This window comes from Centruroides vittatus, unplaced genomic scaffold, assembly GCF_030686945.1.
Source record: "Centruroides vittatus isolate TY-2023 unplaced genomic scaffold, ASM3068694v2 contig_318, whole genome shotgun sequence".
Lineage (NCBI taxonomy): Eukaryota > Metazoa > Arthropoda > Arachnida > Scorpiones > Buthidae > Centruroides > Centruroides vittatus.
This window is the reverse complement of record NW_027122045.1, coordinates 912,151-939,519: the sequence shown is the minus strand read 5'-3', so window position 1 is coordinate 939,519 and position 27,369 is coordinate 912,151. Positions and strand designations below refer to the sequence as shown.

The window sequence follows — 27,369 nt, the reverse complement described above, 5'->3', positions numbered from 1 at the left end:
TATGTACTTTATGTAGTCATATCTAGGGGGCATTTTATACAGTTTGGATTGTATATAAATAAGAAGCCTGCAAACCTCCCGTTGTTTTCTAGAATGTGGAATAAGGGTTTGGTATCACGCAATGGCTTCTAAATATATTTTTAAAAAATCGAAACATCAGCTATTTTTCATATAGTTTATTACAGATGTGATTTATTAACAGTAAATGTTACAGATGGTTCATCATTTTATTATTGTCTTTTTACAGTCGAACAGACAATGTATTTAATTTTCCTGGATTTTCATTTTTGTAAAAGCTCCACTCGTACATTTTTAAAGCAGCGATGAACGGTGATTGCAAAAATACGTAAAAAAGAGTGGATAATATTAAAGAAAAAAACAACATGAATGAAAACATAATCCACTGAAAAAATAGAAACAATTAGTTTAGTTCTCTTCAAAATCTTGTAAATATTAATATTATGTAATGAAGTATATTTCTTACCAAATTTAATTCGGTGAAGGGTAGTGTATTTCTAAGTTGTCCGTAAACGTAAAGGACAGAAACTGGATGAAGCATGTACAGCCACACTGACAGACGGTTCAATTTAATAAACACATTTGCAGATAAAAACGAATTTACAATACCTAGAAATTTAGAATAATTTAAGTATCTACAATATTAAAATATTCAACGCATTAACAGTTAAATAATGTTACGGTAGTGTTACTCTGATAGACGTTTTTACTAATGATAAATTCATTCGAATGGAAAAGTAATAAGAAGTGGATGCCCTTCACTTGTCCCTTTTAAAAGTATATTTTAACTTTAAAATAAAGAAAACACCTTACAAAACAATACAGTCCTTTAACCTATAATCGAAATTCCGCACAAAAAGTGCAAATTATTCTTCATTGGAGTAAACTGAACAGCTATAGAGTTAAATACACACATGTTAGAAATGACACTTTCATTTAGATATGACAGTAAATAATGTATTTTTGTTGTACAGTTCATTCCAATATCATCCACAATTCCCAGTACGAATAAACTTTTCGAACACTCTGTACATTGAATAACGACGTGTTTATGCATAATAGCTTGCATTAATATAGCATTTTAGGATATGCTGAATAGTAACGCAAAAGCACAAAAACTTTTATTGCATTTGATGCAAGAATGATCTACTAAGTTTCATGTATAACAGGTCGCGCCATGGCTGACTGGATAAACCAAAGCCGTCTATATTATTATTATACTATAATCTAGCCGGCCTGGGATAATCCCACTGAACATTGAAAATTGGGCCTGGGTCACTTAAAGTTTTTCGGGTTTGTAATACACCTATAAGAACAAATTCCCCATAAAAGACCTCTCTGGAAGCATCCCTCTTAAGTGTCGTGTTGCCGTATACAATTAAAACCAAACAATCGATTATAACAGAATACGTATTTCAAATGAACTAAATATTTCTGTTCGATAGATATTATAAATCTTCTCACAGTAAACCTATTACAGCTTCAAAATCTTTCTTATGTAAAAATTATAACTGTCTATAATTATAAGCGTTTAACTTTGTACAATAGCTCACGTACGTAAGTAAAATATTACATAAATAATTCACATAGAAATATTGAAGAATATTGGATATTTCATCAATAAAAATCTAAAATCGTATACAACGTATATACCTTTATTGTGTACTTACCACCATTTCTAGTAATGCAGGCCACACACAACCAAGCCAAACCAGCAGTCCATGCAAACGGAGAAACACATTTGTGAAGTAAAATTATAGTTTCGTTCAAAGACAATTCATTTCTATAACCATGCATACCAAATAATACTGCTCCTAATAAACCTACACTCAAAATCCACAGTATGACACAAGTAATCTGAAATATAATAAATAATCATTACTAATTACTAACTTACAACAAAATATTTTTGAAGATCAATTCATACAATAAGGTCTTATTATTACTGTATTATCTTTTATTACATAGCAGTGCAGTGCCAAAAAAAAGCTGGTACATATAACAGCATGCTATTTATACGCTCTTATAGGTAATAAGACAATAATGAAAATGAAGTAAACTTACTTTTCCAAATTTAACTTTTCCGTTATTTGATAAATAGGAGCCAAGTAATAATCCGAAACAATAAGAACTCAGATGAGAAAAGTAAGGTTTGTCGTAATTATTGTAAGTATAATTAAATATTGTGCTGAAATAATAAAGAAAATTAGGTTAATGTAACCCTTGGTGCCAAGATGGCGGCTCTTCTCTGATTCCAGCAAGGAAACAGTGAGACGCACGTTCTAACCTAACCTAACCTATTCTAATAAATTACCATAATTATTAGCAACCAAATTATTAGAATAGGTTAGGTTATGTTAGAACGTGCGTCCCACTGTTTCCTTGCTGGAATCAGTGACAAGCAGCCATTCTGGCACCAAGGGTTATATATTACATTAACCGAAAAGTAATTTATTTCTATAAATTTTTCTAAAATTAGTATATATATATTATTCATAAAGTAATACAGTATACAAATATATTATTACTCCATATTGAAAGACATTCCTATCATTAAATAATGTTTCTTGAGCCAAATGTTTGATACATGCGTTGCAACGCCCGTTGCTGTTAAAATAATCATGATGTAAGTTCCAATCTTTGGTTGTCTGAAAAAAAATTTGCAGGTAAGATTAAAAAATATTCTGTATATTTATAAAATATTTTATATCCATTAACAATAGCAAAAACAAAAGAATCTTATTGTTATAATTTTTGAACTCGACTGAAATTTAAAAAGAGAATTGTAGCATTGTGGTAACCGATTAAATTTCTCGGCGATTGCTTCAAATCATCAGTTAGATTGTTACGTTTCTAATACTCAGATTTTCTATCGAGGTTTATAAGAAATGTAGCCAGCATCAATTTTGTTTGTGGCAATTATAAGGGTTGCAATATACTCTTCATGAGTGAATGGTCAGACGGCAGAGAGCATCAATGCAAATCGAACACAATACTAATTTTTTGCTATTGGACTGTTTGTGGACACAGTGCACTTTGATAACATTTTTCTTCAGCAACATATCACGTGATATAGCATTTCCAAACAAAAACGTCTGCCTCCATCAAGAGTCGTGTTGCTCTCACTTTTTGTTGGTTATGGAATTTCTCTTCCATAACCAACAAAAAGTGAGAGCAGAACGCCTAGAAGAACGGATGTCACTACTCGCTACTCATAAATTAGTATCGTGGGAGACGTTGCTAATTGGTTGCTGATGACAATTTCTCAGGTTTCCGAACTTTCGAGGAAACCAACATTGGCCAACTTCATTGTCCGGAAACACATTTCGTAACGTCAAAATCGGCTAACAGATCACGTTGAGAATCAAAATCGTGTAGTGTTCATCCCACTTTCGGCATACGCCTGCCATTTTGGGAGTCTGAATCGGATCCGTGCGGCTAACAGATCACGTTGAGAATCAAAATCGTGTAGTGTTCATCCCACTTTCGGCATACGCCTGCCATTTTGGGGGTCTGAATCGGATCCGTGCGAGCAATTCCTCAAAAATTTTTATCGCCCACGTCCCCATTGTGGGCGTTTCCGAAACCACAATGGTTGTGGAAAAGGATCCTCTTATTGTCCATTGGGTAAAAAGATAAGAGTAAAAAACAATAAAACAGCAATTTAACAGTTGAAATATATTTATGAAAGTGGATTATTTATCCTTTATTTATAATATTTGTAAGTTAATTAAATGAAGTTAATGGTGCAGGCGTACGATGATTACATTACACTACTCAAAAAGTTTCTACTCGAATATCCATACAAGGATTCAATAATGCAACATAGACAAAATACTGAACACCTCCTTCATTTACGAGGTAAGTACTGATTCTTACAAGTACTTTAATTGCCAACTGAGCCTTTGGTGCACTCAGTTTACATAACTGTAATACTAGTTTAAATATACATGTACTGTACAAGTAATATAATGTTTTGTAAGTTTAGTACTTATCAACAACATACTGTATAATTAATTTCATAATATTAAATACAACTTACTTGGAGTAAATAAAATGTATTGGTACAGTAAGGATCGTTAGTTGCAATAATGCGTGTAAAAACCAGAAATGCTCTGTAAACTATTAAATAATAGATATAAATATGATTAATACAGTACATTTTACTTCCTATAATAATATGTAAAGTTGAAGAAAATTTTCATTCATTAATTGCTAATTCGTAAATAATTGTGATTAAAAAATACTTCAATTATATTACTATTTTCTGACTGAATATATAAAACCACTGAACATTGATGGTCACAGATTCAGTCCTTACCAATGGGCTGGCCAGGTCAAATTATCTCCGCTTTTTTCACCTGTGTAACACTTAAATAGAGGCCATCTCAGCATAGAAAGTTTTCCACGAATTACTTTTATGAGAAAATGGTGCGTAAAATGTTCCCGGTAAACTCCACGTGAGCAACCTTGGTAAAGCGCAAACCTGTCACCATATACGTGATCAGCGATTTTTGCCCAACTTAGTTACTGGAAAATTTAGGTAACGAAACATTGCAAATACAATACTTTTAAAAATATGAAAAATAATTTTATTTCTTACAGTATAATAAGTTTGATAAAAATTCTGAATGTGAACAAAGAATTTCCACCAATTTTTCTCTGCAAATTCTGCTTCACGTACGACATAATGCCAAACTGGCCCATCACCAAGCTGAGGGAGAATGAGAAATGCAGCAAAAGCGCCGAAAATGGGCACCGTAAATCTTAAAATTATAAATCAACATATAAAAATTACAAATTATATAATACATAAATCTTAAAATATTTATTCTTACCTAATGTATTTTTTAATCAGGAAGTATAAGTAATGTACAATTGAATTTCCTTCAATTTTCCATGCATTATAAAATACTAAAAAGCCACTAAAAGAAAGAGATATTCGAATTAATTTATTTCTAATAACGAAGAAATGTTGCAAAGTATGAATCATAAGAATCACAATTGAGCTGTTGCCAAAACTGCTTGAGTTGAGTGGATTGGCGACCAAGGGCACGGTTGCTTGAATTCTGGCAGTTTTAAAAGAAGGTTATGAAAGTTAATGGAATTCCTTGCTGATATCACAAAGAGAAAAATCCTTGCTGTTAAATAAATATCTGACTCATCTTTAAACTTTTAATAAGAACACAAACAAGTCAGTTTTAAATCTCCAAGTTCACTTATAATCAAAACATCAAGAACATCATGAAACAAGTGTCTGACAAAAAACACTCTAAAATAGTCTTCAAAAGAGCTCCTAATTTATATAATATTTTAAGAAATCATAAAGACAAGATTAAAATAAAAGAAAACGCGGGCGTATATAACATTCCATATTAAAATTAGAAATTAGGAATTAAGAAGGATTATATTGGGGTCACAAGAAGAAATTTAGCTATCAGACTTAAAGAGCACAAATATGACATTTATAAAGGGCACTTCAACACAGTTTTATCCTTAATGGCACAAGCAGAGGACTCTGTAATTAAATAGAATGAAGCAACTATCCTCAGGGCTATGAGTTTCCCATCATTAGCAATACACGAAGAATAAATCGAAATCTATAAATGTAAATTAAAGAATGGTTGTATTAATGCAAGGGATGCGGTTGGGCTAGCTTCTGCATGGAAATTCTACATAGAAAAATAACTAAAACATAAAAATTTTTAGCCAGCACCTACCCTTATACTTAGAGGGGTATTTTTTGTGTCTGTATTTTATTTCATTTTTCTTTTATTTATCTGATATTTTATTATATTATATATACCGTTATTGTTTTAGTTCATTTAGTATATTTTGTTTTATTATTATATTATTTATTTGTTAATTTATCTAATATTTTAAATGTAAAAATGTTCGGACGTTCTGTCGTTTAAATGTTGGACTCTTAAGGTTCTTCTGTGTGAAGTATACATTCCAGTATTTCTGTAAGAAGTTGTTTAAATGTTGTTACATCTGAATATGGCCTATCGTATTAGGTCGGAAATGTTAGCATTTTAATTAAACATACCTCAGTAACAAAGGTGATTGATGGTTTATTAAATTATTACTGTTTGTGATATCAGCAATTCCAAAAGAAATTTTTTTCCCAATAAAAGCGATTCCAAAATTCCAAAAGAGATTTCTCTTTTCCAATGCTCTTCTCAATTGCAGCAATTCCAAAATTAATTTTTTCTTTACTCTTCTTAATTGTCATAATTAATCGTTAAATGCCGTTAGTCATGTAAAGCATACGACAAAAGAAATTGATTTTTCGTTAAAGTGAAGTACAGTCAAACTTCGGTTTTCGAATCTAATTCGTTTCTAAAAGTTGTTCGAAAACAGATTTGTTGTAAAAACGAAACAAATTTTGTTATAAAAAACAACATAAGCTGTATTTCATGCATAAAAATTCCTACACATGCAATATAATACAGTAGAGAGTCGTTAATCGGAACACTGGTAATCGGAATCGCCGGTAATCGGCACGATTTTCAGTCGGACTGTGTCGTGCTGAATCGAACGTTTTTGATACTAGATTTACTTCTAAAGTATAATTTTCATGTTTTTATATTCTTCAATATATTTATTTTGTTTGTACAAAATGCAGAAATAATTTTTAACGATACGATAGCCTCGATTATTATTATAACAATTTTCGTTAGGCTTAAAATCGACGAAAATTCAACACAAAGCGACACGCAACGGAGAAAAATTCAACACGAATCGACACGCAACGGAGAAAAATTTGAACATCAGACAGGTTAATGTATTTTTTCGTACATAATGGGTAATCGGAACAACCCCAGTTCCCAATTGATTCCGATTTCCGACTCTCTACTGTATGAAATTATATTGCGTGTGTAGGCATTAATAAATTTTTCTTATTTAATTTGAATTAAGAATCTTCAAACACGAATTTGTGAATGTCATTTATATTACATGAATGTCAATTAACGAGGTTTTTGTTAATTAATTTGAATTGCATTCAATTACCACGCGTACCGAAAAACGGAAATAGTATCTTACTCGCAAGCGCATTAGAATATAATTTGAATAATAACGTTCGTGTCGTGACGTATAATGACGCCAGCGATTTTGGCCCCACTAACTTCTGAATCGATAGCTCTATCGTTGATTGGTCGGACCCTTTTTTTTTTTACACAGGAAGTATAGAGAGATGACCATCTGCAGGCGGATCTCGCCGAATAGCTTGTTCGGCAACCGAGTTATTGTAAGGCAACGGCAACCGGGGCAAATATGACGTTCAAAATTTTGTTCGTAAACAGGAGTTCGAACTCGAGATTTGACTGTACATCGTCGCCTCCAAAGACAACGATGCTGTTAACTTCATAAACATCGTGGCCAATACTAATATCGAAAAACACCCCAGATCAAGATCCTAAAAAATTTTTTAGGCCACCTGTCCTGGATATGAAGAGCACACCATTTTCCATTCGTTTAAACAAATGAAATAAGTAGAACAGACTAAAGTTTTAGGAGTAGAATCTACTGAGGACCACTAAGTTTACTCCTCTCTGGCGGAAAATACCCAACTCAGCCCTACTGCCAGTTTTTCATGTCTACCACCCGGTTACTCCTCTTGTAATCCTTTATTATAAACAAATATTTATTTATATAAATTATTCTAAAATTATTATATAATTAAAATAATCGGCTTAAATTTATAAAAGGAATATAAAACATTTATATAAAGTACCTGATAAAGAAAAAAGTTTCAATCATTGTTATTGCTAACGAAGCAATTTCAACGGCGGTATTATCAAACAATTCCACAACGTCGTAGGGTTTTTCTACAATAAATTAATTAAATAATTTTAAATATCAAATAAAATATTTGAGTATATTTGTATAGCAGTATACAAATTTCAGTATTGCAATGTAAATTAAAACACAAATTTAATTAATGAATACATTAATAAGTGAAGAAATCCAAGTAATTTTAACTGTAATTTCATGACACATGGTATGCCTATTGGCTGCATTAGTAATGAAGGAAAACAAAATACAGTACTATCTTCCCAACTGTACTTACGTTTCGCAGCCAGTGACTAATCTATCCTTAGTTTAAATATGTTGATGACATATTTCACTAAACGGGAGACCTTTAAATCAACTTGGAAGATGGAAGAGTTGTCCATTTTACGAAAGACAATGCAACACTTGGACAATCTGCCAAGGACACTTTACAGTAGAGCATCGATTATCCGACCCCTGATTAACCGACTTATCGGTTAACCGATCGCGTTCTAGTCGGCAAATTCAAATGTCCGCTAGTGATGTGGCGCTACAATATTTGGTTATGTCTTGGCTACTTTAATATTATTTTTGTTAAATTTTTGCATGTTTTAGCTGGCAGCACTGGCTCGACCATTAAAGGGAGGCTAGTATTTAAACCAGGCCTAATACACTATACTAATAATGTACTTTTTCATACTTTTCGGTTATCCGACTTTTCAGTTATCCGACCAACCCCAGTCCCCAATTGAGTCGGATAATCGATGCTCTACTGTATATGGAAAACTAGTTTGGACAGGTGAAGAAACACCAGGAAACTTCACGTGGAAAATTTGTTGGCAAGGCGCGAACATGCAACCAACTACCAGATTTTAGTGTTTTTATTCACCTTCCACTAGTAGGTAAAATACAAGATTCAAATTATCTATTTATTATTAATATTGCAAATTCTTCCTAGACATGGAGAGTTTTGGGATTTTCTTTCATGCATCTAACAACGAAACAAGAGCCAATTTCTCATAAAACATCCAGGAAGTGACTCTCCGTTAGCAGATTATCCATGTGTTGTATTGCTGTATCACATTAAACAATGCAAACAGTATGATTATATTTCTTGTGTAGTAAGAGAAACGTTTCTAGCTTTAGTAAAACTATATTATTTCATAAATATAATTCAAAGTTTAATTCTGATTTGGTTTTTCATTATATAAGAAACCTCAACTTGGTCTTAACAAGGCTATCTTACTCTAAAAGGCTTTGTGCTTGATAAAACAAAAAATATAGAGTTTATTATACCTGCAAGCTGTACTAATAAATCACTTGTTAAAATATAAAAAATAAAATATATTAAGCCACATTTGCAATTGAATAGTCTGTTAGAAAAACAATGGCTCACTTTACGACGGTTAAAAAGCAAGCCGTTGTGTTTCTAACAGACACATTATCATAAATTGAGGATAGAATCCTGTATATACCAGTTTCGAGTATGTAATGCCAGCCAGTCAGTCTGTCCTAACAGACTGTACATTAACATTAAGGTTTCTGGTCAGATTCGAGCTAATTTCTTTAAGCGTGCCTTCATACACACCAGCTATGAAATTTACCATTTTTTATCTAAAATTCTCATGTCAAATCTATCAAAAATTTCATATTATTAAGAAATTTGCAGACTGAGCGACTCACCTGCGAGCGCTGGCATCATTAATCGGTAACTTAATGAGTGTGCAAACACAATTATACAAACAAGAAGAAACTTTAGTCCACTGAAACACGCTATTGTCTCATCAGTATTGGAAGAACAAAGTGTTTGATAAGATTTGCGTATAGATATGGCCAGGACGTATTCTTTTAAGTTTCCTAAAATATAGAAATTGTTATATGAATCAATCGGTTATAAAATAATAAATGTTTAGGTCTATATTATAACAATTTTTAAAATTTTTGTATTGCAGTATGAGATCGTCCATAAAGTACTGTACGTAACATTATTTTTATACTTTCTCAACCATTATCCTACTTCTCTCTAATTTTATCACACATATCCACCCCCAAAATTACGTAAGGCATATCTTCGATTTCCTAATTGTAGTAAGGAATAATATACAGACCGTACATTATTTTATTAGTTCCATGCATAGCTGACAGAGTATTGAAGTAAAATAACACATTACCAATAACAATGAATAGCACTGTTACCCAAAAGTTGAGACCCTAGAATTATGTAACGTTTTTGTAAACACCTCTTCTCCTTGTTACGCATCGTAACGATTACCTACATACCCATCCAGTCACATCTGCGTAAGTAATTTATGGACAGTCCCTATATACACAGGATTTAAGTAATCAATTACTCAATTTCCCTAATTAATTAAAGACTACTTTTATAGAATTCATACAGAATATGATACACAGCTAATTCACACAGAACGAAAGACATACATAAGTATTGGCGATAAAACAGGAGATGCAACTCTATTTTCACATTAAAGTTTATTGTATCGAAAATAATAAACATTATTTCATTAATGAAGGTCACGAAGATGGCATGAGTTTGATGCATCGTAACTGCTCCTGTAATTCGTTTTATTTTCTTTGAAAGAATTGTGAATTCCACAGAATTTATTTGGGGGTTGTATAAAAACTCGATGGTGTTGATCTTCCTAAAAATGAATTCCAGAAATGCAACTTTCTATATGGCCAGGAACCGATGTTCAAGAGTTTGTTTCTTGATCTCTCGTAGCAACTATATTTGCTCCAAGTAACACCTGAATTCTTTACTGTTTAGTAAAGATTATATGGTAACAAACCCGCACACTTGATATACTAAAGGGAAATATCGTGAAGGAAATCATACAAACAGAAAAGGGATGCCAAGATTCTCTGAGAAAAACGTGTATCTCATAATCGATTATTATGATCTCCTAAATTGTCACATAAATAGAACCAATAAACACTAGTTCTTTGTCGCGAGTTCGCAGATGATCAAAGTTTATCAGGTTTTCTTCACGTGTCTAATACCTAAATAAATTCTAGTTTTCGGTAGAAAATCATCCCGAAAGGCATGTTTCATATGTTTATAGGTTTTCCAACCTAACTAAATTATCTATTCACAATCAAATGATCACTCTATCAATTTTTTCTCTGCTAATTCATGACGTGTCTAAATACTATTATGACTTCGTTCTATATGAATCACACAGTACTTTAAAAAATATTCGATGATTATATTAATTATAAATAAATTAATAAAATATAGACTGTATTTTAATTATATTAATCAAAACTTTTGTTTAATTTTTAAATATTCTCACCTTTATTATTATTTTCGGGTATATAGTTATAATTTATCAACAATTCTATAATTGTTGCGATGATAACCATAATTATAAAAAAGCCAAATATTCCGCTGTAAAATAAAACATAATTTTAATCTCAAGTTATTATACAAGCTGAAAGATACATACAGTCAAACCTCGATATAGCGCTCTTTTAAATAGCACAATTCTCGTAAAACGCCAATGAATGCTCGCGAGCGAATCTTCCACATTAATTCTACGGAATTTCTGTATCTGTGAATTACTAAATTTACCATTTCGTATTGTAAATTAGATTAGCATCACCCCAAAACACGTGACGTACAAACTTCCAAGCTAAATAGTGTGTAGGCTTCATTATTTCTTCGGTTTTCTGGAACAAGTTTATCACGCCTCTCGATATATTGTAAATTTCAAAATAAAATTCATAGTGGCGTTATAGCATAGTCTGACTGTATTTATACTATATTGATAATATAAAATAATATAATTTTATCCCCAAAGTGTGTTTTCTCTATTAATTATACGTGATACTCGTATTTAAAGTTGAAGACACCAAAGAATTTCATTCTTGCAATGTTAAGGGTTCTTAGTTATTCAATCTTACGTTTGATTGAAAATTATAGACAATTCCCATAATGAATTGTATGAATTAACAAGATAGTGTTTATTTTCTAAACATTTTCTGCTCTAGAAGTTACCGGAATCGAATCCGGACTACAAATACATGAATTTTGTACGAGTTCTGGCGGTGTCATGTACTTGAAATGAAGATGATGCGGATGACCCCTAGGAATTCTAGGTTGTTTGGCAGTTGCTGGACGGACTGCGACCGCTACGGTGGATTTACAGATGGGCGGAATATCTAAAAGTTCTGTCTTTACCTGTCATCCCCGGCTAAATGGGCTTTCAGGCGTCATTGCTGGTTGAATTCCTCCCAAAGTTTATTTATTATTTACAGATATTTCCCAGTTTCAAGTATGAAATTGTAAAGAATTCTGAAGCGATATTTACATTAAAACGGAAAAATAATATATATTGTATGTTGGATGGAAAATATTCGAGTATACCTAAATGCTTATGATTCGTAGTAATAAGAACAGTAAAAATAGAAAAACTTACATGCAGGTTAATTGTGCTAAAGAAAATTTTCTTTCTTCTCCTTTCTCTTTACACATAAACACCTTGGAAGGAATCATGTCTCCAAAAACTATAAAAACAAATTAAAACTTACAAATTCATAAAAAGTAACAAAACTTTGATATAAATTCAAAACATAGCTTAATTTATTATGAAAAAAATTTATATAATTTTTATTTGATTTGATAACGCAAAACACACCATGGGCGATCTGGCATGGAAGAATGCCTCTAAAGAAACTTTGTATGGACACATGATCTCTTATTGGCTATTAGGCCTATATGCATGACGAAAACCGAGAAAACTCCATGTTCTCATCTCATTGATCAGACTAGTACCCGCAACCAATTAATAGGGTTCAGTAGTTTTTTCCTCTCAGCCATCAGTGAGCCATCTTAAATTTGAAGAGAATCGTTAAGGCTTTAATTATTCTTTTGCTTTACAGATTTTAATGTCTTTGGGATTAGAACTTTTTTGCTTATAACATCGTTCTTAATTATTTAATTTTTATTAAAATTTTATGAATTATTAATGTTTTGTACAAGTTATATTTTGATTATCCTTCGATTTATTTTCATTATTTGCTTTTTTACACATATTACGTTCGCATTACATGATGCATATTTTATTTAATTCATAATAAGACAGACTGAAGATAAATTATAAAGTTTCAAAACACGATATGAAGTAACACTTATGCACAAGGTATCAATAGCCTGAAAAAAAATCTAACCTACAACACATGTGATAAATCTTACCTATGGGCTATGTTAATTGAGATTATGTTTTTTACAAACTACCACTTGTAAAAATTCCCTTAATAACAAATATGACAATGTTAAGTACAATGAAAATAGTAAGTCTTATTAAGGTCTTATCCAAAACAAGAAATGTTTTTTTAAAATTTTATTTATTTATTTTTAGAAATTATAAGGTAAACCCACGAAGGTTTGCTTTTCAATTTTGATTCCTTCTCCCTTTGATCATGAATGCCCAAACCACACCTTAATCAGTTCGCTCAAGCCAACAGTATCGGTAACCAGGTAGTAAGAAATAGGACCCATTCATAAATTTGCTCTTCAGGATTCGATCCTGGGTTGTTCACAGCAATAAGACGTCATAAGCATTTTGAATCTACCAAATAGTTTAGTGCAAAATGTCACTTAACACTGATAGTTGGTTAGGAGTTCGCACCTCACTATTAGGTTACGAGTTTTCTTGGTTTTTCATGTGTCTGACACTTAAATAGAAACCGATTTCCCATATAAAGTCCTCCCACGAAGCATTTCACCTTAGTAGATCGCCGACGTATTGTATTGCCATGTCACACCATCCCAATCCTAACCGTTTCGGCCATTCAGACTTGAACTCTCAATAAGGTTTATTTTCAGAATCATGCAATTATAGTTATATACATTCCAAAAAAGAATAAAAGTGTAACACTCATGAGCGCAATGCCCTATGATGCCACTATAAATGAAAATACAGTAGAGAACCGAAAATCGGAATCAATTGGGGACTGGGGTTGTTCAGATTAGGGATTTGTTCCGATTACGGTCCATGTACGAAAAAATATATTAACCTGTCCGATGTTCAAATTTTTCTCCGTTGCGTGTCGCTTTGTGTTGAATTTTTCTCCGTTGCGTGTCGCTTCGTGTTGAATTTTCGTCGATTTTAAGCCTAACGAGAATTTTTATAATAATAATCGAGGCTATCGTATCGTTAAAAATTATCTCTGCATTTTGTACAAACAAAATAAATATATTGAAGAATATAAAAACATGAAAATTATACTTTAGAAGTAAATTTAGTATCAAAAACGTTCGATTCAGCACGACACAGTCCGACTGAAAATCGTGCCGATTACCGGCGATTCCGATTACCAGGGTGCCGATTAACGACTCTCTACTGTAATGACAATATATCTATCTCGTTTATATTCTGTTAACAGAACCCATCCAGAGATTAACTGGGACTTGGGATAAAGCGGGAAAAGAGCTTTTTAGATATTGGTATTCTAAAGAAATGAGATGCGTGAAATGTTTATTTATTAATAAAAAATAGTCTTGAAGATTTTATTTTCTGTTAGTAAAAATAATATTTATTTTATAGGGGTAAGAACCATTATGGGCTCCCGAGTTTTCTCTGGACCAGGGTAAAAATGCCCAGCTCTCCCCTTTCGACTGCCTTAGTAGCTAATTAAAAATCATTATATCAATAAAAAAAATAGTAATAATTTTATAACAACTTACTCCAAGTGAAAATGTTTTCTAAATCAGATTCGCTGCAAGTACTCGGAATACAAATGTCAAATCTCCAGTTTAGTCTCCAATGATTCAACAAAGATGCGTATTGTTCGAAAGTGAGCGGCTCCTAAAAACATGAAATATAATTTAATACGAATAGTTCGTCATTTATCTTAAAATAATTACAATAAATAAACGTAAAGAAGTTTCTTATAGAATTCATAAAGATGCATTGAGGCTTCATGTTTTATGTGGGTTTTCTAGAGATAGCGTCATGTCCGACGCCGGCACCTTATCGGCAATCTCTCTCACCCTCCATTATTCAGTGGAAAAGAAATTTGGTGAGCCTAAAACTCATAAACAGATAGAAAAGATTCAACCAAGTTTATTAGTCTAATCATGTACCATTGGGCCTTAAGATCAAATTAAATAAATAAGTAAACAAAATATTTTGCTTTCATTTTTAACTCTTTCTGTCCTATGGAAACTAAGAAATCGTTTTTTATACCCAATATAGGATGGGTCAGGCCAACAATGAGGCAACCTGGTAGAGGGACAGGGGCTGACATATCCAGAAATAGGGTTCCCTAAAACATTCCGTTGTGTAATTCTCAAGATTTGAAGCCGGTTCCCCAGAGCAACAGGCTAGTTCTTTAACCGCCTTAACCATCAGATCATCTATATATTTTTTTCTTTGAAGCTCTCGCCTATACATCATTATGACATTAAAAACATTTTCGACAACACTTAATATTTTTAAGCATGTTTTTTTTAAATATTTTCCTATAATACATGCAAAAATAAGCATTTTTTTCCATTTATTTATTGTGCTTTATTCAATTATCTTAAACTTTAAATTACTGTATTTAAATCTATAAAATACACACCAGCATTTCCTTGAATATTCTCACTATAGTGAAGTTTTCATAAACGTAAGCACGTTTATCAAATAATTCCTTAATGTGCAACATTACAGAACAAAATTTCCCACGAATTACTTTAGAATTTTTCTTAGATCTTCTATTACTTTCGATTACAATATTCAAACATTGGTCATAATCACCACGCATCCAAGGAGTTCCTTTTAACATTCCCGCTTGTGGTTTTCCAGCTGAATCCAGCACTAAAAATCGTAATAAATAATTATTAATACGACATAGTTATATAATAACACTCACTAAATCATTAAGATAATTTCAGTACAATAGTTACAAGTAGTTCTGAACATCTGCCGTTACAATACACCTTTTCTAGAGAGTGTTTTTAAGAGTTTTTCTCTCTATCGGGATTAAGAAAGCCTTTTTCAAGTCCATCGTTGGTATGGCCATGCTTACAAAAGGAGCGACACACATATTGAGGAACGTTTCCCGACGTAGCCAGAAATGATCACGCCAAAAATTTCTGGGGTTTTTTGAGCGCCAAATCTCAAACCCGGATTCATCTGAGCGTTATGATAACGTTTTGCCACCTAAACCGTCCGGTCAGCAATCTATAGGATAAACTTATATAGCCTCGTAAAAAATGAATGTTTTATGGGGTGTGAATATGCATTTCAAAATATATGGAGTATGGGATGAAAAAGAAACGAAGAACTAACACACCGAGCACTCCATTTAAATTTCGTTTAACATGGTAGAATTTCATTTTAACACGTCATTGCAATATAATCTTTAGTATATTATTTCAAATTTAAGTATTTTCAGAATTAAAATTGATATTTAGGTCAATTCTAAGTATTGTGACGTTACAATCGCATTCTGTTGCTTTCATGTTACACTAGGGCACCTCCTTCGATACAGGTATCTGCCATTTTGTGCTACAGTATGGCGACGATTCCCGTGTTATTGTTTATATAATTTTTTGTGATTCACGCCATGTATAATTTAAAATGGCGGCTTAGGGTGCACAAATCACACGAATTCTGGTCGAAGAGGATACAGAATTTTTCTTATTACAAAGGAGAGTCACAGATTACAGGCTGGGTAATTAATTCTCTGTGAGACGTGGTCCTTAACAAATTACTTATACTTTGTGAGGTAAGTACAGTATATTGTATAATCGGCATAAGAAACAAGCTGTATAAATTAATGTTTTAACATGTTTAAGTCGGGTTCTCATACAGCACTTGTCAGGAAAGATTTTTATTTGTACACTTCAGAGCTTTAGGCAGCTGATGTGTATAAGTTAGAACATTTGTATTTTGTAAGTAGGAATTGATAACAGAACATTATAACAATACGAAAAAAAAATTTAAGCAACGATTTCCGTAAATTTCCCGGAAAAATTTGAAAATGTTGTAGTGCCACCTGTTGTGATATTTTAAAAACTTCTTATAGGCCTATATTTAATTATTATAAAGTGGCAAAATAGTTCAATTTGATGGTTTACGGAAGAATCCTGCATCTGTGCACGGGTATGGAGATATCTTGGGGAACGCTATGTGCCAGGCCTTTACGTCGAGCATCACAGCGGTTCCACACCGGGCATCAGGTTTGATTGGTGGATAGCTCCGGTGCACATTTCATAGTACTCTGACAGCGGACCAGTACGTCACACGGATTTTGGGGGCTTATGCTTCGGCCGCTGGTGCAGGCCGCACCAGACACAATAGCGAGGTTGAGGCCGAAGTTTTAAACTCGAAAACGTGTATGTCGGACGTTCAGCGCCGCTTTCCTGTAAGCTTAGAAGTTTGACAATGGCGTTTGGAAAGTCAGTGGAATCACGCTCGACATTCCAAACGCCATTGTCAAACTTCTAGGCTTACTGGAAAGCGGCGCTGAACGTCCGACGTACATGTTTTCGCGTTTAAAACTTCGGCTTCAACCTCGCTAGTGTTCCAGCAAGACAATGCTTGACTGCATGTTGCATGGTAATCTCCCAACAGTCTGAACGGAATTCGCATTTTTCCGGGCCCGCAGCCTGGCAGGATCTCTCTCCTATCGAACACCCAAGGGACGTGAATGCCGCAGTAGATACAGCTTGGCAAACGATACCTTGAGCAACCATGGATCCCCTCACTGAGAGTATGCCTGGCCGTAAGGTAGCCCATGGAGCCATCCTCGTTACTGAAAAAACAGATGTCTGTTGCGTATCTTTGTAACTTTTGCTCATTTGCATAACTGTCGCCTCTATCGGTCATGCAATATTCATGTGGCTATGTCCATTCCTTCGTGGTGTTGCAATTTTACTCTTGAAAAGTGTACGTATAACTTGTATTGGCTGTACTATAGATTACTCCCTATGGAATTTCGGAACTTTGAGTATATATTTGAATTATAAAATTAAAAACAATGGGATCAGTTATTGAATAAATTAAAATACCGTATATCTCGGCGGATAAGACCTTCAGATAAGACGATGTATAAATTTTCGTCGAAGTTTTATAGTTTTAGCATATATCTGTCCTATAAGACGACTCCCAAACTATCAACGGTCTATGAATTTAGTTTAGATCAGCAATCATTATCTGAATAATAATACTGTATAGCGTATGTGGAATTATGTCCTATTTGTAATTTTTCGAATGCACAAATTTTATTTTCTTGCATCTGGCGATTTTTGCAAACATTCGCACTAATTCAGGCATTCGGGTAATTACCATGACTATTATTCACAAAAACATTGTATGGGCTATTCTATTTTGTGCACATACCCTACTGTCTTCTAGTAAATAATTACGGTATGTCTGTCTTTTTATAATGGTTTTAATTAATATAAATTTCAATCTAATTTTTTTGTATCTGTCCTATAAGACGACCCCGGATTTTCGCAGTCATTTTTTATGGTTCAACTATCGTCTTATCCGCCTAGATTCTAGGCAGATAAGACGATAGTTATATAGATATAATTCTAAAAATTATATTTTCAGAAATAAACGAGTTAAAAATTACTCTCTTCTATCCGATTTCGAGAAATTTAACACAGAGATGGATCACAATCTAAATTCAATATTTATTTCTTACTATATTTTCCAAATGCATTTCGCCTGCTGGCCTCATCAGTGGATACAACGCTGTACATTATTAGTACTTTTATACTCTATCACGGCATCCCAGCATGCATCTATGCACATGCCAGCATTTAAATTAATTGTATTTACATGACTTACGATGCAGTAGTGTTCGATAATACGTCTTTTTACATTATTTGTCGTTTTATACAGTATTTTAATATTACTTCTATCAATTATACAATTTGTAATGTTACAATGTTGATGCCATGGAGATTCACCTCGTTTAAGTCTAATTGCTGCTTCATGTTCTTTTAATCGTGTTTCCAGTTTGGTTTAGTAGGTGAACAAAAAAATAGATTAACTAATACCATTAATTTAATTAATAAAGAAGATTCTAAATATTTAAAGAATCCCTTGGAAATTGCAGGAGTTGTTTACAGATTGTCGTGAACATGTACAACCAAAAAATACTATATCGGTGAAACTGGAAGGAAACTGGAAACACGATTAAAAGAACATGAAGCAGCAATTAGACTTAAACGAGGTGAATCTCCATGGCATCAACATTGTAACATTACAAATTGTATAATTGATAGAAGTAATATTAAAATACTGTATAAAACGACAAATATTGTAAAAAGACGTATTATCGAACACTACTGCATCGTAAGTCATGTAAATACAATTAATTTAAATGCTGGCATGTGCATAGATGCATGCTGGGATGCCGTGATAGAGTATAAAAGTACTAATAATGCACAGCGTTGTATCCACTGATGAGGCCAGCAGGCGAAGTGCATTTGGAAAATATAGTAAGAAATAAATATTGAATTTAGATTGTGATCCATCTCTGTGTTAAATATCTCGAAGTCGGATAGAAAAGAGTAATTTTTAACGCGTTTCTTTCTGAAAATATAATTTTTAGAATTATTATTTTAATTTATACATTTGAACTCAGGGGACCGACACGAGTTCAACGGTACCCTACTTTTGGACCGGAGACAAAAAATAAGAAAGTTGTCATATTTACAATTTCTTGCCTTTCACAGTGAATCCACGCAATTTCAGATTTTTCCGCCGCCTAGCGGTGACGGTCATTTCCCGGAGGGATAGGTTAGGCGGGATAGTAGAAGGATACGCGCCACTATCGTGGCTTGTCCAACAAGCCACGATAGTGGCGCGTATTTCTAGCCGGCCGCGAGCGATAACGAGCGTGTCGGCGGCTGAGGGGCCGTAGGCCCCGAGGTCGAGGAGCGCGAGGGTGTGCGAAAAGGACTTAACTCGAACTGCAGACGATCAGTGTGCTCGTTGATCAACATCTGCCTTTTGAAGGTATATATGGCCGACTTGCCGGACTGCCTGTTAAACACGCGATAGGCTTAGCGGAGGAAGCGACGCGACTCCCGATCATCGCGCGATCGCAGAAAAAAGTATGATAACTTTTTTATTTTTTCGTCTCCGGTCCAAAAGTAGGGTATCGTTGAACTCGTCTCGGTCCTCTGAGTTCAGATATATGCTCAAAATCCCGAAATTTCATAGGGAATAATCTATAGTATATCGCTTGTATTTGTACAAAGTTATCAATTCATTTTAATTAGTTTTAATTTTATTTGTATTAACTTGCATTCATTTGTTTTATAATATATTTGTTACTTATAATAACGATTTATCTTATTGCTTGTAACTTCCAATCACTGTTTTTGAAAATGAACAAATTACAAAAAAATTTATCTGCAGAATCAGGTATCCTTTGATTGTCAAAACCAAACTTTACTCTGTCACATTCACAGCCAAGGATCAGCAGTTAAAAGTTAACCAATTACCATTAACGTTACTTTTAGTGGGAAAACGCTTAATGGTTAACTTCTGACTCTTGATCATTCGTGGCAAATAAAGACCAGGAAGGAGCTATGGCCTTGCGGTCCAGTTTGTCATTTTGGCCAGTAAAGAGAGATCTAACATTTGAACGTTTAACTTTTTTCCATCGCTTTACAGAATGTATTTGTTTGATTAGGTTTTTGTGTGTTGTTTATTTTATAATTTTATGAAAGAAGTCGGAACATAGAATGCTATAAAGATACGTTGGATTATTTTTTCTAACGCCCGGTCTCTTTGTTGTGGGTCTGGCCGAACATAGAGCGAAAACAGAAATGATACGTAGGTATACCGTAATAACGTTCGCAATTATGCACTCACAAATTGGAAACTAGTGCCCATCAGTGACCGAGTGGATAAAATCACAGAACACTATAGTTGTTTGAGGATTCGCACCTGACCAGCGGGATGGCAACGCGTTTTCCTGGTTTTCTTTACGTTTGTAACATATAAATATTTGCCAGTTTTCCATAGAAGGTCCTTGCAGAAGGCATCTCCCTGGGCAGATAGCCCATATGTCGCGTTGACGTAATCAAATAAATTTACCAAACAAACATTGAGAACTAAGAAGATAACGGCGAAAGCTGTAGCACAAAATGGAGAATGAATATATACGTGTAGATATCGTTGCCTCGTTACGCATCAAAGTAGATGGATTTACCCCATTTTGTATTATGTTAGCATTGTTCGCACTCTACGTGGACCTAAAAACTTACATTGATATCAGGATATTCATTTTTAAATATATAATAATAAACCGACATATCCACCTCCCGGAAAAATTCGTGAGGATTTTCGACCTCCCTGATTCGAACCCGGGTCCTTCAGAGCAGTACGCTGATACCTTAGCCATCTTGGCCTTCAAACCATCGATCGAAGAAGTTAAATAAAAAAAAAAGGAAAATTTAAACTACTTACTTTTTAGGGTCCATCTTTTAAAATTCGTTAAATCGCTAGCGAATTGCATTCCACTTCTCATGCACGATGAAGACAATTTAGTCTCTTGAAATATCTTCATTACGTAAGGAAATCCTAATCGGTAAACATCTTTAACTAGATTTTTTATTCTGTCGCTGATATTTATCAAACGTTGCACAGTTTCGTTGGCATCACTCGTTATTACGCTTTCGTTAATGTAAGGAATTTCTTCTGTTTTGGCGAATATAGCTGTTGATATCATAATGAAACATATCGCGACGTAACAAGAGGAATACATCTTCATACTGTTGAAAGTGTTCGGGACAAGAATGCTACGTAAGGAAAGCCTTCAAGATTTATACGATTAACGAAAGGTTTTCCTCCCATTGTGTGTTCAGGAAATAATAATCATACTTCTAAATGTTAATCGATCGTAAATTTATATTTTAATGGTTTTCCTCTTATCGAAATTTAAAAATTATTTTGAAATATATATATTCGTTATTCTGTTCTTTAACTGTAGATTGTTTATGAATAACCTCCTCAGAACATTCTATTTATAATATACAGGGTCGCCCAAGTATCAGATAACCATGTTTCATTTTTGTATGTTTCAGTTACATTTGTGTTTAGTACACCTTGTGTTTTTTTTTTCTTTTATAAAAATATTCGGTAACATGATTAAGGCAGCAATTTATGTTTATGTGGTTAACATATTTTTAGGTTATCCTGTATATTAATGTTAACACCTAAATATGGGCCAGTTTTTCATAAAAAGTCTTTCCGTGAGACAACCCTCCATTGGCGCCAGCCGGATGGCAAGGAGTTAGTCTATTGCTGAAGGAGAAACGGGTTCGAATCCGGACGGTCAAAAACACCAGGAATTTTGCGGGAGTGGTCTGTTCTACATATGTCGGCCTCCTTTGCTTATCATCCGCTCGCTTCATTGTGACTTGGCCGAACTCACGATGGCTCCAAAATGCCCCTCTTAATGCCCATAGGGCGGAACAAGTAATAATAAAACCCTTTGGCACATCACCAATGCCTCGATTAACTTTCCGAACTTTATTTTTAATTATTCTAGAACAATAGAAATTATTTTACTTTTTAAACTGTGTAATATATATTATTAAGAGAAAATATTCTATAATTTCCGTATTCATAAATAAATAAACACTTAATCCGTATAATTACAAAACAAATCTTTATATTATATAGCTATTTTGTAATACTAAAATAAAGATACGTCTATTTTCTTATATAATAATAATTTTATAATAGCATTTCTAGTATAATAAAACAATAGCAATTAATTTATAAAAAAAAAGTCTGTTTTCACTACTAAAATTGTCTTTATAACCCGGTAAACAATAAGTAATTTCTCAATACTTTTCTACGAATCCATCGTATTTTATTACCTTTATTGTCCTTCACTTATATCTCATTAATGATTTAGTGGATAAAACCACTAAATATAAAACCACTGAACTTCGTCAAGTACGGGTTCGCGCTTGACGAACAGCAGGCCGTGTGGAGTTTTCCGGATTTTCTTCTCTTGTCTGAAAACGAAATAGGGTCTAGTCTTTCGTAGAAAGTCCTTCCATCTTGTCTGATCGCCCATGTCCTCTAGTATTAATACCCTGAAAACTCATTACACTAGGATCTACAAAATATTTATACGATTCATTTTTGTATACTTACATTTGGAATTGATTCAAATAAGACACAACACTCTATAAACTATACGGTAGGTCGCAACATTTCCATTGTTATACGACCCTGATCTACACAATGGGATCAGTTACCATTGGGCTATGCGCTAAAGGATCGAAGACGACAGAACATTTGGGCAACCTGCCAAGAGAATGCATCTCAAGAAGACTTTCTACGGAAAAATGACTCCTATTTAGGTGTTAGACACGTGAAGAAAACTAGAAAATCTCCACGTGGACAGCTCGTTACGGAAGCGCTACCAGCGACTTATCAGTGTTCAGTCGTGGGTGTTTTCAGGTTTTCTCCACGTCTGTAACGCCTGAATAGGGCCATTTACCTTAAAAAGACCTACCGGAAGACATTTCCCTAGACAGATCGCTCAAGTGTTGCGTTGTCATAACACAACAAATAGTGATGGGTGATTGGAGATACAGAAAAGCCCCAGCGATAAATTATAGAGATTACACTGAGTTCGAATCAAAATTATTCATAGCTAAATTCTAACACACTATCCAACAGCCATTTTGTCGATGATGGCACTCATTCAAAATTATACTTATTTTTCTAATTAAATAATCTATTTTTAGATTATTTACATTAAACTGTGCATGTAATTATTAAAGATATTTTAAAATTATAATTTGGTATTTATTATTTCTAGAAAATGTATCCATTGTTTTTGAATTTTATGGCATTTTATTCTCCGTACGTATTGTTTATTATCCTTTGAAAACAAGTTTGAATTAAAATACAATTTTCCCTCTTTTTTTGTAAAAGGCAAATTGACGTTGTAAAACGTTATTTGCCTCGTCGAGACAATAGAAATATCATCTTATTTTTACATCTGCTAATGCCAGGTAATTAAACATTCAGTCTACAGCCCTGAAGTACCCGAAATCGAATCCAAGTGCTCAACTCCCCAGGAATTTTTCATGGGTTGTCATTCCTGGTTATGTTGGAACCCGTTCCTCACCACCAGTCTCTTAGACATGTCTTTTCATTGTGGATATGACCCAACCTCCTATTAGTACGAAGAAAATGTTATCTCAGTGCCCATAAAGCTGAACTAATTACAAATGATTAAAAATGATAATTTCCATTTCAATTAGATTCATATTACCTTCATTTTTTAATGATAGTGAACAAATCCTCGATTTGTTTCATCTTCCATTATGCAGTATATTATAGTAAACATAATATATAAATTGAAGCTCGACCCATATTAAATATAGCTGTGGTACCTTGCAATAATTCAATCAAATTTAATTAAAATGATATCAAATATGAAAATAATAGAAATAATTCGATAGTTAAGCAACAAACATATCGAATTATAAATTTAGTTTTCTTTCTTTCAGGAAAAATTTAATTGCTTTATTGTCGTCATAGTTTATGTATTGTTCTTCAAATCTTTTGTTATGGCCGGATGGCCGAGAAATTAAGCTGAGGTTAAGCAATTAACCGATTAAGATATATAAATATAATTCAATATAATTCATATACCAATAAATTATCTTTTGATCTATTTTACCCAAGCACTAACACGTGTTTCAATGTGTGTGTAAGGACTGCGTATGTGTATGGATGTGTAATTTAAAGAAAACAGTTGCTGGGCACTCCACTTATTAGTCACAAAGAAACGATTTTTGCACCTGCAAGGCACAGAAATTTCACTTTAACTCCATGTATCTCGAAAATGAAGTCACGTACCCGATTTTTTACCACATTTATGGATTCCTCGTGGCAGTTAATGGATAATGGCAGAATTTAATCGAAATCTATCAATCAAATTTTGAGAACTTACAAAATTCTGCACTAAATAAATAAACATTAAGCATGTTCAACATGCTACGTTATATCCGAAGAACGTTCTTCATATTATTCACTTTGATCCTAAAACCCCTTTTAGCTAAACTTTCATAATAATTAGAAGTGGATAAAACCAGCAAACACCGGTAGTTGGTCGTGGGTTCGCGCCTCGCTAATGTGGTATTTGCTGGATTTTTTACACATTTAAGAGTCATTTTTCGATAGAAAATCCTCCTGAACGATGTCGTGTCACCGTATAGAAACACTTAAATCCACAAAAATACTAAATTGCTTAAAATTTAACAAATAATAATAAATGTATAATAGATGCAGGTATACAGCTACAATTTATTTTAAAAAAATGCAGTTTAAACTTATAATATTTCGTGTGTAACGTCCCATTTATAATGTGCAGCTTCGGTTGGGTGTTCATTGTAGCGTATCGAATTATGCAGTAAACAGTACTTTACAGTTGATATTGTTTTTTTACTTTAAAAATAAAAATTATATTCTATAATATTTGAAAGTTAACTTGCCATTTATAAATTTATTCCTTATTTCAACGCCACTTATATATACTCATTGTGATGTTAGTCAAGCATTACGCCATTACTCTTGACAGCACTGCGTGGAGTCAAATACTGTTATTGTCTACTACTTTCATACACGGAAATTCCTATACCACGTGTTTTCAGATAATATATAATTGAATCAATTTACGATTTACGTATTATTTTCTTTTAGAAATAAATAGGGTTTTTTTTTATTGTTATACGCAATAAAATACATTCTTTTATATAATTAATCTGTTTGTATAGGCCTACGGCAAAGCGACACGTGGGTGACTTGCCGAGGGGGATGCATCCAGGGAGGTCTTTTATGGGAAACTCTTCCCTAATTAGATGCTACAAACGTGAAGAAAACCCGGAAAATTCCACGTGGCTGGCATGTTGACGAGGCGCGAACCCACTGCCTGTATTTTGTGGCGTTATCTACTCGGCCGCTGGTGTGCAATTAATAACTACACGAGCCCACCAGTGGCGAGTGAATTAAACCACTGAGCACTGGAAGTGGGATCGTGGGTTCGAGCCTCACCGGCGGACTGGTCACGTGCAGTTTTCCGGATTTTCTTCACATTCGTAACACTTAAATAGAGGTTACTTTTCCATATAAGGACTTTACGCGAGGCATCCCCACTCGACTGACCGCCCGTGTGTTGCGTTGACACATAAATACAAATTAACTAACATACAGATTGTACACTCCCACATGCTCCAGCTTATACAATAGCTGTGGCGCCCCTGTGGATATGGATTGAAACTAATTTATTTTAAAAGCTAAATAATAATGAGCTAATGGCATGAACCTAAACTCTTAAATGAAAAGAATTTTTATGGGGTGCGACAACGCATTCCAAAATTTCGAGGGGGTTTCATGGGAATAGGCCATGCAACACGTGTGATCTGCTGAAGGGGGTGCATACCGAGAGGACTTTCTAAGAGAAACTGGCTCCTGAATATAGGTTACTTTCTTTCATGTGTTAGACACCTGAAGAAAATCCGGAAAACTTTAAGTGATCAGTCCATTGATGAGGAACGAACCCACGATCATTGTTTAGTGGTTTTATCCAATCCACCATCGGTCAGAGGAAAAGGTTAAATCACTGCCCTGTAACTTATTCGTCGAGTAAGATTTTCACCGCCTCCTCTTCCTACTTTATCAAAGCTGTATAATATAATTTTAATCATTGCAAGACTGGAAACTTCCTTTACATTTATTGTATTATCTAATTTAACGTATTATTAAAGCGAATTTATTTTAAATTTTCCTTAAAAACATGCTTAAATATAATGACCTGTTGGAAAGAAGTCATTCGAGCGACAACTGAGTTATTTTGATGGTCATATTATCTTATCTTTGAAAATTTGTGCCTTTGTTTATAAATTTTTGATTGTTATATACGATATCATAAAATACTGTAAATAAAGTATTTACTATTGTACATCATATAGAGTGAATTAAACAAGATATTAGGTCGTATTATTTGCCACATTTTGCAGTAGCAGTTTGAATTTCTCTAAAAGTCTAGTTTAAAATTAAATTAAGATTCATATTAAACCACTTAATACAAGTCACGGGTTCGCACCTGACTTGTATTAAGTGGCGAGGTTCACCAGTTTTATCCACTAGCTAAACCTACTTATCTTTAAAAAAACTAGACAATTTTGTGAAATACATCATTAGAAAAACTCTTCAATATTTCTTCACATGAAAATTATACAATAAAAATGTTAAATTACTTACTTTTTAAGGCCCATCCTTTAAATTTCATTAAATCACTTAAGAACTGCATCCCACTTCTCAAACAAGACGAAGACAATTTAACATTATCAAATATTTCCATGGCATAAGGAAGACCTAAGCGATAGGCGTACTTAGCTAAATCTTTTAATTCTTCATCTATATTTGTCAAAACGTTTAAAATTTCGCCAGTTTCATTCCGTATTTCCCGAATTTCTTCAGTTCTCACGAAAATTCCATTGCATAAAAATACTAGAAACATTAATAGAGACGAAGAGAACTTCATTCTGTGGAAAATGGTCTTCAC

The 27,369-nt window shown here is 33.5% G+C and overlaps 1 protein-coding gene across 2 annotated transcripts; it reads right to left on the bottom strand.

The window, feature by feature from the left end:
* Window positions 1-161: 161 nt before the first annotated feature.
* LOC136973505 (nose resistant to fluoxetine protein 6-like) lies at window positions 162-27,369 on the bottom strand. Of its 2 annotated transcripts, none has more exons than XM_067268234.1 (15): window positions 27,066-27,369; window positions 15,382-15,617; window positions 14,501-14,621; window positions 12,231-12,318; window positions 11,106-11,200; window positions 9,478-9,651; window positions 7,757-7,850; window positions 4,857-4,943; window positions 4,622-4,784; window positions 4,061-4,140; window positions 2,547-2,666; window positions 2,083-2,206; window positions 1,689-1,875; window positions 485-627; window positions 162-403 (listed from the first exon to the last, which is right to left on the bottom strand). In XM_067268234.1, the coding sequence occupies exons 1-15, from the start codon at window positions 27,346-27,348 to the stop codon at window positions 242-244; spliced, it is 2,157 nt and encodes a 718-aa protein (XP_067124335.1). In that variant the 5' UTR covers window positions 27,349-27,369; the 3' UTR covers window positions 162-241. The 2 variants fall into 2 exon arrangements, with proteins under 2 accessions (XP_067124335.1, XP_067124334.1); XM_067268233.1 differs by lacking the exon at window positions 27,066-27,369 and adding an exon at window positions 21,240-21,614.

Coding starts and splice junctions, on each gene's coding strand:
- LOC136973505 (XM_067268233.1), bottom strand. CDS start 21,543: ATGAAGATGTATTCCTCTTGTTACGTCGCGATATGTTTCATTATGATA. Junction 9,652..11,105: donor ACCCGAAAATAATAATAAAG/GTGAGAATATTT, acceptor TCTATATTTTAG/GAAACTTAAAAGAATACGTC. Junction 4,785..4,856: donor CTGATTAAAAAATACATTAG/GTAAGAATAAAT, acceptor TATAATTTTAAG/ATTTACGGTGCCCATTTTCG.